The 11,554-nt window shown below is 35.7% G+C and overlaps 1 protein-coding gene across 1 annotated transcript; it reads left to right on the forward strand.

Moving 5' to 3' along the window:
* The first annotated feature begins 532 nt into the window (after window positions 1-532).
* Window positions 533-7,393, forward strand: LOC112513716. Its single transcript, XM_025120071.1, has 7 exons — window positions 533-1,101; window positions 2,085-2,227; window positions 4,195-4,466; window positions 5,285-5,439; window positions 6,081-6,343; window positions 6,696-6,758; window positions 7,000-7,393. Exons 1-7 carry the CDS (start codon window positions 816-818, stop codon window positions 7,249-7,251), a joined length of 1,434 nt encoding a protein of 477 aa, XP_024975839.1. The 5' UTR covers window positions 533-815; the 3' UTR covers window positions 7,252-7,393.
* The last annotated feature ends 4,161 nt before the right edge of the window (window positions 7,394-11,554 follow it).

The following is an 11,554-nucleotide window of genomic DNA, read 5'->3' on the forward strand; positions in this document are numbered from 1 at the left end:
ATCAAATTTTTTTTTAAATGTAATTATTTTTTTGTTATATTTTGTTTAATTTTATAGATCTATATACTTTTTGATTCAAAAAATATTTAAGGACTTAATCGTTTAAAATATGAATGTTTATTGGGGTTTTTTTTCGACTTTCTTTTTCCACTATTTTACCAATTTAACTAGTTGTACAAATCATAAGAATGTATCCAATATGTTTTAGAAAAGTCCAAGGAGTTATGTAACATGTTTTGGATTGTCCAATGACTTATTTGTTCCAAAAATTGTCCAATAATTTATTTAACATGTTTTAAATTGTCCAAGTATTTATTTGTTTCTAAAAAATTGTCGAAGGACTTATTTAATATGTTTTGAAATGTTCAATAACTTATTTGTTCTAACAAATTATCCAATAACTTAATCATTTCAAATATTAAAGTCCATTAGATTTTTTTTAACTTTTATAAATAAAATATTAAAATCAACTTGTACCATTTTGCTATTTATAAATAAATAGATAGATAGAATAAGCGAAGAAGCTTGTGTCCGATCTTTCGCCATTTCCGGTCCTAAATCCGGCCGGTCAACACACACACGACTGCGGGACCCAAAGCTCGGAACCCTTTTCTTGGTCGGCTTACACACGTTACCCGTACATCAACAATCTATTCTATACAACCAACACCCACCGGAGAGACAGATTTCGATTTCCAATCTCTCTCTAGCTGGACCAGATGCACATCACAAGATTTCAACAAGAAACCCTAGATCAATGCCGAGACCTGGACCATCCACGACAATAGTCATACCCAATTTCATAGACCCTACCCATGGCCAAACAGTCATCTTCAACATTCTTCTTCCAGAAGAAAACGCGGTGGCTTTTGCTACTCTTGGCCATGTTATCCGTCTCTACGGCGGTGGCGTTTATTATCAGGGCCGCTTATGATTCTTCATGTGATCGTCACCTCTTCGATGTCCCTGCTGTTGGTAAACGCTTTCAATCGACGGCCAAACCCAAGGCGCCGCCTCCGATTCAGGTTAAAGTAGCTAGTCCCCTCAGTTTTATGAAGTCCAGGCTTGTTCTTCTCGTCTCTCATGAACTATCTCTTTCAGGTAATCTAGTTTCTCAACTCTTCTCTTTAATTCTTCATTTTCATTGGGTATAAGTTAATAACTTCTGCCATAGAACCGAGAACTGCTATGATGTACGAACACTTTATATGGGGAAAAAGATTTAAGATATTTCTCATTCACCTAACAAGAAAACTTGTCTCATGTTTGGCACTGCAATTAGAGTGGGACATTGTAAGACTGAGGGCCGGTTTGTTAGCAGCCTAACCGACTCGCAGCTTATTTAGTTAGCTAGCAATACATGACTGTTTGGGACAGCCAAGTTTTTTGTAGACCTGCCCCTCACAATTAAAAAGAACGCTCCAAGAACTATGAAAAACCCTATCAAACAAAAACCTTTCCAACCAAACAACCCCCAAGTGTCACAACTCACAACAATGCAGGTTTTTTGTCCCACCAGAATAGGTGGAACAGAAGGATGTTGCTATATGCCCTGCTACTTATGTGATAGTTAGGTCAAATCATACATTGAAAATGTAAAAAGTAAGTCTTGACGTTGATGTAGGTGAGGAGGAAATTAGTAGGTAGGGCGGAGTAGACCAAAAATTAGGGACATGGGACATATGCATAAATTACTAAAGTACCAATGTGAAATTAAACCCTAAAACCTTTTACAAATTTATTTCACCCGCCAACTCACTTTTGTCTACCAAAGGGCCTTTGGCCTAGCGGTATGTGAGTCATTGGCCTCCTAGAAGGTCAAAGGTTCAAACCTCACTAAAAGTGAGGAGGGTGTGTGAGTTTATGTGTTCTATTTGCCGAATATAAATATTATATACTTCAAAAAAAAAAAAAAACTCACTTTTGTCAGCCCAGTCTTGTCCAGTCCCATTCCGAGTACCAAATGCGCCCTAGTGTTTTTGTGAAATTGTGTCATACGGGGAGGAAATGGAAAGCTATAATGCATATGTTGCCACTCATTCATGTCTTTTGATCCCCTTTCACTTTCTTGATTTATCTTTCAGGTGGTCCATTGCTTTTAATGGAACTAGCATTTCTATTAAGAGGTGTTGGTGCTGAGGTTTGTTGGATAACGATCCAAAAGCCACCCGGAAAAGATGAGGTGATATACAGTTTGGAGAACAAGATGTTGGATCGTGGAGTACAGGTACATCTTCCATTGCCAAATCATTCGTTGCTAATCTTTTCGTTTCATGGCATTTGTTACCGTTGGTCAATATATATTTGAATGAACTTATAAACTTTTGCCATTATGAGGTGTTCTATAGAATGCTCTCCGTTTTATACTCGATTCATGACTGAATTGAAATTTGTATGCTCAAGAACCATCTTTTTCTTTCCTTTGCTTTTGTATTTGTACCAAAATCTTATATATATAAGGTTTTAGAAAGCGGAACTGGGACTTGAGGCGTTTCCCTTCCACGCAGTGAGGCATGAAACAAATAAAATTCATAAATATTAATAGCAAGCAAAACATAATTCCATACCAAAATTTAAACGTCATAGATTCATAAACTACTAGTTATACGTCCAAAAACATATCAATCTACAACTTATAGTTCCCCCAAGCATGATCAAGTTGTATAGCTCCACATCTTATCCATAATCACTATCACTTTCATCTTCCAAATCCACAGAAAACAGAAAAATAATACAGAAAGCTGAAAATAATATAGAAAACAGAAAACTGAAAACAATAATAATATATAAAAACAGAAAATATACAGAAAAACATATATAACACATTATACATATAGAAAATACATTATACATGATATAGAACATATATACTTGACCGAAATATATATGATATAATATAATACATTATACGTAAACTAAAAATATGGACACAAACTAAAAAGAACTTACTTTTTGGGTTGGCCTTTGAGATGAATATCTTCTTGAGAGAGGAAAAAGTAAGAAATGGAGAAGAAAAAAATGTTGTTTGGAGAGGCGTGCGCCTCAGAAACGCCTCACAGATTGAGGCTTAAGCCTCGTCCAGGGACCATGAGGTGCCTCCTCATGAGCAGTTTTGGATCGCCTCGCCTCAAGGCGTACGCCTCAAACGATTTTGAAAACCGTGTATATATATACACACGTACTAGGATGGCATTTGGTTAAGAAAGATAAGGCGTCATATGGATTGATGGTCACGGAGTTTGAGGGGGTGTTTGGTTAGGGGTATTTGGCAGTAATCAATGAGAATGAAAATAAAAGAAACGGTTTGGTTTTGTATAATATAATGGGCTCATTCCCCCACGGAGCCCAAATTTTGATTCCAGGTTAAACCGGGGGGAATGGAAATTCATTCCCATTTTCATTCCTCTTACTGAACCAAAGACCCCCTGAATTCTTTGATCTTTTTTTGATGTATATACTATTTATATACGGCATTTGGTGAGGCTTGAACCTTTGACCTCCAAGGAAGTTGAGATCTACCAATAAGTTGGATGGCGTTAAGCCATTGACCCTTTTGTGACTTATTTGATTTGACATCATTTAGGTAATCCTTGCTTCCTGTATTAGATATGGTCTCTGAATTTGTTGCTTTATTACGGTTTGTATGCATATGCATGTACCCATGAGAGCATTAATTATGAAGTTTAGGGTAAATAGATAGCTCCTTGAATTCAACATTGAACATACATAGGACGGGATAGAAGGGGGGGATTAGAAAATCTGCTGCATTCATCTAGTTTTCTTTTAACATTAATGACGGTGACTTGGAAAAACCTTTTGTTCTGCTTTCTTATGTATTTGATTTCATCATCTTTAGCTTAATGATTTTCTTTTTTTAAGCATCTTATTTGTCTAATGTGAGAATATGTGTAACCCACATTAATCTCCAAAAGAGCTTTGAGGAGAGAAGGGGGTCCAACATATACTGAGGAGAATTGATCCAAGTCTAGCCGATTTGGAACTCCAAGAAGGCTAGACGGGCACAAATTGCCCCCAAGAGTGTTGAGTCCTTAGAGTGCTAGAACTTGGCTCTCATTCCATGTGAGAATATGTGGAACTGCCAGATTAATCTCCAAAAGAGGCCTTGAGGAGCCTAAGGGGGTTCCGACGTATATTGATATATTGGTTGTTCTTTAATGTTCTTCATACTTGTAGGTCTTCTCTGCTAAGGGTCAAGAAGCTATAGATACTGCAATAAAAGCCGATTTGGTTGTTCTAAACACTGCTGTTGCTGGAAAATGGCTGGACGCTGTTCTGAATAAAGATGTTCCTCGAGTACTGCCAAAGGTGTTATGGTGGATTCATGAAATGCGAGGGCATTACTTCAAACTGGATTACGTGAAGCACTTGCCAATGGTTGCTGGGTCTATGATCGATTCCTATGTAACAGCCGAATATTGGAAGAATAGGACTCAAGAACGCTTAAAGTATGCTTTAGTTTATCCTTCCCATCACCTATACTTCGTAATTGCTCTTCTTAGCTAATACTCCTCCAGTCCCAAAATAAATATCCACAATGAAAATGACTCACAGTTCTAGAAATGTGTAATTATTACACTTCTTAATTTACAATGACAATTTTACCCATAATAATAGAGGGAGTATCGAATTTCTCCATCTCATACCCCAAGAGTAAATTGGAAAGTAGGCACTTACTTTTGAAAGTGGGTATTTAATTTGGGACAAACTAAAATAGAAATGTGGATGCTTATTTTGGGACCGAGGGAGTATAACATGATAAAGAACGAGATAGAATATATTCGGAAATTTGATTTGCACATTGTTCCGTTGTTCGTATGCTTGATTTGAGCTCATTTAGGCCGCTGTTTTGAGTTTGTATCTTGAACATAACGCTTCCTCTAACTGTTCCCATTTTGTTCCTAATCTATGAGCTTGGGTTCGTTCTCCGGCCAATATTTGAATGCTTAATAGAGAAAGACTCCCTCCGGCCCTAAAATATCTGTCCACATTTTCGGTTTTAGTTTGTCCAAAATAGGTGTCGTCTACCGAATTCCACCCATACTTATTAGATGGAGAAATTCATTACTCCCTCTATTATCAAGGGTAAAATTTGTCATTTAGCTAATTAAAAATGTAACGATTACACATTTTAAAACTGTGTGCCTTTTTTATTGTGGAGATTTATTTTGGGACGGAGTGAGTACATGCTTTTGAATAAACTGTTCCCAATTGTTTAAATCTATGCTTGACATTTTAGCTTATGGTTAGTACGTTTATTTTACAGGATTCAGATGCCAGAAACGTACGTTGTTCACCTTGGCAACAGCAAAGAACTTATGGACGTTGCTGAAGATAGTGTGGCGAAAAGGGTTTTGAGGGAGCATGTTAGAGAGTCCCTTGGAGTGCGTAACGAAGATATACTCTTTGCTGCCATAAATAGTAAGTTTTCTGCTTCAATGTGATTATTTAGTTGTCTCCAAACCCCATCCCTCTGCCATCTTGAATAGTATGGGCATCACTTTTGTGAGCCGGACCCCGTAAGGCGTGTTTGGTACGTGACGTAGGACAGGACAATACAAAAACTTGTTGTCCCATGTTTGGTGCGACATTAGATTGGGACAAGACATAACCTGATTGGGACAAAAATGCATTTTCTTCCCCACCAAAATAGGCGGAACAAAATTCAGGGAGATGAGACAATATTGGTAAATTACTAAACTACCCATATCATATTAAAACCCTAAAACCTTACAAGATTGGTAAATCACTAAACCACCCATGTCAAATTAAAACCCTAAAACCATAATTTTTTCAACCGCCTACCTCACTCTATCCCGTTCTGTCCAGTCCAGTTTGCATACCAAACGCACCGGGTAGAGGACAGGTTTGCGTACTGGATGTGTTTGGTTCGATTTTTAGTAAAAAGGTGTGTAAAACCGAGTTAGGATGTCTGCAAGAGTGCAACACATTTTTGTCTCTCTTTTATTCTTTAATTTGTCTTTTTTATCTTCCGATATTGTTGTTTTGGTTGCTAAATGATAATCTATAAATTTACAAGGAAGCATGATAATGGGTTGCAGGTGTTTCCCGTGGAAAAGGTCAAGATCTATTTTTACGCTCATTTTATGAGAGCTTACAGTTGATTCAAGAAAAGAAGCTACAAGTGCCATCGATACGTGCAGTAATTGTAGGCAGTGATATGAGTGTCCAGACTAAGTTTGAAACAGAACTGCGGAACTTCGTGGCACAGAAGAAAATCCAACATCGCGTTCATTTTGTCAATAAAACTCTAACTGTAGCTCCTTATCTTGCAGCAATCGATGTTCTAGTCCAGAATTCTCAGGTATTCATATGTTTTTAAGTATATAATACATGGCAAATACTCACACTTTTTGTATGATATGAAAACTAAGACAACTGTCTATTGGGCGTAACACCCTGGTAACCCAATTACCGCCATGCTACACTTACCCTGTTTCTACCCCTGATTCTCGGAATACGTAGGATTCACTGAGTCTCGTTTGGTTTTTGGTAGCGGGCAATACAACTGTATAATTTCACAACTTTTTATATTTTCTGATTCTTTTTACCAAGTTTTTCACTTTTTGGTGATTGATAGGTATATGTTTCAGAAATTGAGATCAAGATATTGTATTAGATCTATCGATATTTACCCAGGTTATTCTTATGTGTAGGGGCGGGGAGAGTGTTTTGGGAGGATAACAATCGAAGCAATGGCATTCCAACTTCCTGTACTGGTAAATGTTCTTGTTTCCCTTTCCGATTTCCTTTCTATGCAGGTTCATTTGAGTACCGTGGGAACCAACTATTCGTAAATTATTCATAATGAATATTGCATATCATGCTGGATATTCATGTATATTTATCATGAATAGTTGGTTTTCATGCTTCTCAAAATATTTACGGTTCCCAAATGTACATAAATCCACAAAAGTGAAGTTAAAGATATGGGTTCTTATCACCGCCTGCGAATCACAGGGAACATCAGCCGGAGGCACTGCAGAGATTGTGGTGAATGGATCAACGGGTTTTCTGCATCCTGCCGGCAAAGAAGGGGTGAGTCCGCTTGCAAAGAACATGGTGAAACTGGCGACACACGTGGAGAGAAGGCTAACGATGGGGAAGAGAGGGTATGAAAGGGTGAAAGAAAGGTTTCTAGAATATCATATGGCAGATAGAATTGCTGGTGTTCTCAAGGAAGTACTGCACAAGGCAAAAGGCCACCATTAATCACCTTCAGAGCTAGAATTTCTCTGTATATTGGATTATGATTATAGTGAGGGAGGATGGTATATGTTTGTTTCTAGAGATGGATCATTATGTTGTTGGTAGAAAACTAGAAATGGTATATGAAATTGCAGATTGTTGTTAATCAAGATATATCTGGGTCCATCACATCACTGACAGTGTCATCTGTGTGGGATATACCGGGTATGTTTGTGTTGATCTAGATTATCTGTTGATCCCATGAACGTGAAAAAGAGATGCTAAACAAGCGTTTGATGATCATCATATTCTATTTTACTTGGTTGTGCTTCCGGTCAAGTCGAACCTTGCCAATTAGCTTGCTAACCGAGGAATAGAAAGGAAGGACCTGGGGCCCCAATGTGTCGAACCTTGGGATTTCTTAACATGGCCTCTTCTTTTACTTCGTCCTTTATCTGCAGGAGGTTCGATTCTACGTCCTTTGTCACCTCCACCGTGCCGGCTCTAGAAGGTTTTACTTGAGGGGTGCTCTATTGCCTGTTTTGGTGTTCAGTAGTGACGGTATACGATATTCATCATGGCATGTTGATCTGTAGCTACTAGCGATTCCAACTTGATGTTCTTGGCATGTTCACAAAGAAAAAACCTGCAATTTTAACAATGATGCCTTTAAAACTTGAAAATAATGGATTGTCAAAAGCTTGAATTGGTTCTGCTACAAATAAATAAAGAAATCTTTTTTCAGTTTGATTGATTAAATTCAATTGTCTTTTTTGATGCATAAATCATTAAATTATTTTTTAATTTAAATGATTATATTTTAAAAATTAATTTTTTAAACAAATAAACTACCGGAATTAAAATTTTTAAACAAAGGGAAATTAGTGATGAGGTGGGTTAGTACAAGTGGTATTTATGGGTAAATTTCTTAACCAACTTCCATAAATATCTATAAAAGGTGGATTGTGAGATCCAATCTTAACTTTTGGTTAATTTGTGTAAGGTTGTGAAGATAAGGGGTTGTAAAGTACATAATCCAGTTGTTGAAGGACCTGAGGACTATGCCCCACATTTGTAGATTCTTCAGGGGTATCGGAGTCCATGTCTTAATCTTCAGGGTGTTTTATAAAAATATTAGTGTTAAATATAAATAGTCTTTTTCTTTTGTTCAAGTCACTTCTCTCATTTTTTGTATCTTTAGATCTCACTCCTTTTCTCTCTCTAAGCTAGCTTACGTATGTTCTTCTTAGCTACTTTGCTAAGATTTAGAACAAATCCTTTATAGATTGTTTTCATGCTTGTTCTTCTTACTATCATAATATGCCATGTCTTCTTGTCTCTACTTAATTGTGGCACAGTTGTCTTGGTCATCCTTCTAACCAAGTTTTAAAGGTACTTAAAGAACAACTTAAAATTGAAAATGAGGACTGTGGTCCTTGTGAGGTTTGCCATAAGGCAAAACAGACTTGATTTTTTTTTTTGAGTTGTATTCAGTTGTAGAGGAGCGACTGTGAAAGGGCTCTTCCCCCCGTAGGGAGGGCTTCCTCACAAATCCAAAGGTCTAGGTGAATTAGTTCACCTGGATGTTTGGGGTCCCTATCATGTTCAGAGTAGAGAATGTTATAATTTTTTTTTACTATTGTTGATGATTTCACTCGTGTTGTTTGGGTCTTTTTATTAAAAGGTAAACATGAGGTTGGTGAGAATATTATAACAAATTTTAACTTGATTAATACTCAATTTGGCAAAGCTAGTTAAAGTGTTTAGAAGTGACAATGGTTCTGAATTTACATGTCAAAATTTGAGTTTTTTTTAAATAAAAGGAATTGTTCATCAAACCTCTTGTGTTTATACTCCTCAAGAGAATGGGGCAGTTAAACGAAAACATCGTCACTTAATGTAGCTAGGGCTCTTATGTTTCAAGGATGGATCCCTCTGAATATTTGGAGTGAGTGCATTCTTACCTCTATATATCTAATAAATAGAACTCCTTCGTCTGTTTTAAATGGTAAGTGTCCGGTGTCCCTATGAGCTTGTTTATGGATTTGAGCTTGTTCTTACTCATCTTCGAAACTTTCGATGTTTGTGCTTTGCTGCTTTACCATCACAGATAAGTTTTCTCCCAAGTCTGAAAAATGTGTTTTATTGGGATATGCTAATTCAAAAAAGGGGATACAAACTGTATAGTTTGGATTCTCGAATAATTAATGTTTCTCGTGATGTTAAATTTTATGAAAACATTTTATCTTTCAAGATGAAGTTAGACAGGTTGAGTGAATCTCTTAATGATGATATTAATCAATTAATTTTTTTTTTGATTATGTATTTGAATCTTCTGATAAGGTGGTTGATTATTCACCCAATGATGGGAATGGAGACAAACTTAATACTGAAACTACTCATAACATTTCTTCTGTCCCTAGTAACCATGAAGTTCTAGGTAGCCCAATTAGAACTGTCAATAGAAGGCCTCTAGACAACTCAAACAGTCATAATGGACAAGGTTCTGGTCGTGAAGAGAACCTTGAAAGAGTTGGCAGTTGGCAACCATTGAACAACTCTGACCCAGCTGCCAGTACTCAACGAAATTTTGAAACACAACTTGAAGAAATAAATAAGTAGCAATGACTCTTCTTCTCTTGTTCTCATCTCCAAGGGTACTCAAGGTTTGCCTTCAAATTTGATCCAAACTGCTACGAAATCCTCTAGACCATCTGTTTTCCCAAAAAAATTGATGATTTTGTTGTTGAACAAAAGGTCAAATATGGTATAGAAAAAGTGGTTAATTATTCATGTCTCTATGTTGATAATTTGTGTTTTGTGTCAAGTCTGAACAAATCCAATGAACTAAAAACTTTTCAAGAGGCTTATAAAGATATAAATTGGATTAATCCTATGAACGATGAAATGAAAGCCTTACATAGAAATAGTAGTTGGGTTATTACCGACTTACCTCCTGGTAGGAAAGCCATAGGTTGTAAGCGGATTTATAAAATAAAGTATGTCTAATGGAGATATATAAAGGTATAAGGCTAGGCTTGTTACGAAGGGGTAGTTAAAGAGAAGGTCCCAATTATGAGAAAACCTTCTCTCCTATTGTTAAAATGGTTACTGTTTGTTGTATTATAGCATTAGCTGTTCAACTTAAGTGGAGTATTTTCCAACTAGATGTAAATAATGTTTTTTTATATGGCGATTTAGTTGAAGAAGTTTACATGATTTTACCTGAGAGTTATTATAATCGAAAGGACAAGCGGGTATGTAAACTAATTAAGTCTTTGTATGGTTTAAAACAAGCCCTGCGTCAATGGTTTGCAAAACTCTCTTCATATTTAATTGATCATGGATTTTTTCAAAGTGTTAGTAATTATTATTTGTTTACCAAAACTGTTAATAATGTTTTTATTGTTTTGTTAGGATATATTGATGATATAGTTATAACTGAAAATGTTGATTGGGGTAAGTGTCTCTCCTCTAAACGATCTGTTATTGGTTTGTATATTTCTTGGAAATTGTATGGTTTCATGGAAAAACAAGAAACAAAATACCGTTTCTCGATTTTCTGCTGAATCTGAATATAAAGCCATGATAACTTTTAACATGTGAAGTAATCTGTGTTGTTCTTAAAATTATGTCAGATTTAAATATAAAAAATTTACTTCTTGTAAACCTATATTGTGACAATAAATCTGCTATACAAATTATTAACAATCCCGTTTTTCATGAACGCACAAAACACATTGAAATTGATGTCCATCAAATTCATGAAAACATCAATAAAAGATTATTAAAAGTAGTTAAAATAATCTCTTCCGAACAATCAGCATAATTTTTTGTGTTCGAAGCTAAAGATGATTAATTTATTAAAAGTCAAGATTGAGAGAGAGTGTTAAAATATAGATTAACATTTTCCAATCTTATCTTTTGATTAATTTGTATAAATTGTGAAGATTAAGGGGCTGTAAAGTACATAATCCAATTATTGAAGGACCCGAGGACTGCGCCTCAGGGTTGTAGATTCAAGTTCAAGGAATAAAAAGTTTTTAAAGAAGTTAAACTCTTCTCAATAATAAAAAGTTTTTGAAAAAATTAAATCATTTTAATTCATAATAAATTGATAAGTGTTTTTATAAAAAAAAAAAAAAAAAAATCATGAATTACTTCAAACAAGAATCCCAAACATCCCCATAAAAAGAAAAGTCTTTTTCTTTTGTTTAGGTCATTAGCTTACTAATCTTTTTCTTCTTAGCTACTTTAATGAAATTAATAACAAGAAACTTTTACAAGTCATAAACCAGAGTCAAGAGAAATAAACGTGGAGACGATA

This window comes from Cynara cardunculus (genome assembly GCF_001531365.2).
Source record: "Cynara cardunculus var. scolymus isolate 2C chromosome LG 5, CcrdV1, whole genome shotgun sequence".
Taxonomy (NCBI): Eukaryota; Viridiplantae; Streptophyta; class Magnoliopsida; order Asterales; family Asteraceae; genus Cynara; species Cynara cardunculus.

Excerpts from the sequence above, each read along its gene's own strand:
- LOC112513716 (XM_025120071.1), top strand. The coding sequence starts at position 816 with ATGGCCAAACAGTCATCTTCAACATTCTTCTTCCAGAAGAAAACGCGG. Across the intron at positions 5,440-6,080 it reads ACTCTTTGCTGCCATAAATA|GTGTTTCCCGTGGAAAAGGT; the intron begins GTAAGTTTTCTG and ends AATGGGTTGCAG. Across the intron at positions 6,759-6,999 it reads CATTCCAACTTCCTGTACTG|GGAACATCAGCCGGAGGCAC; the intron begins GTAAATGTTCTT and ends TGCGAATCACAG.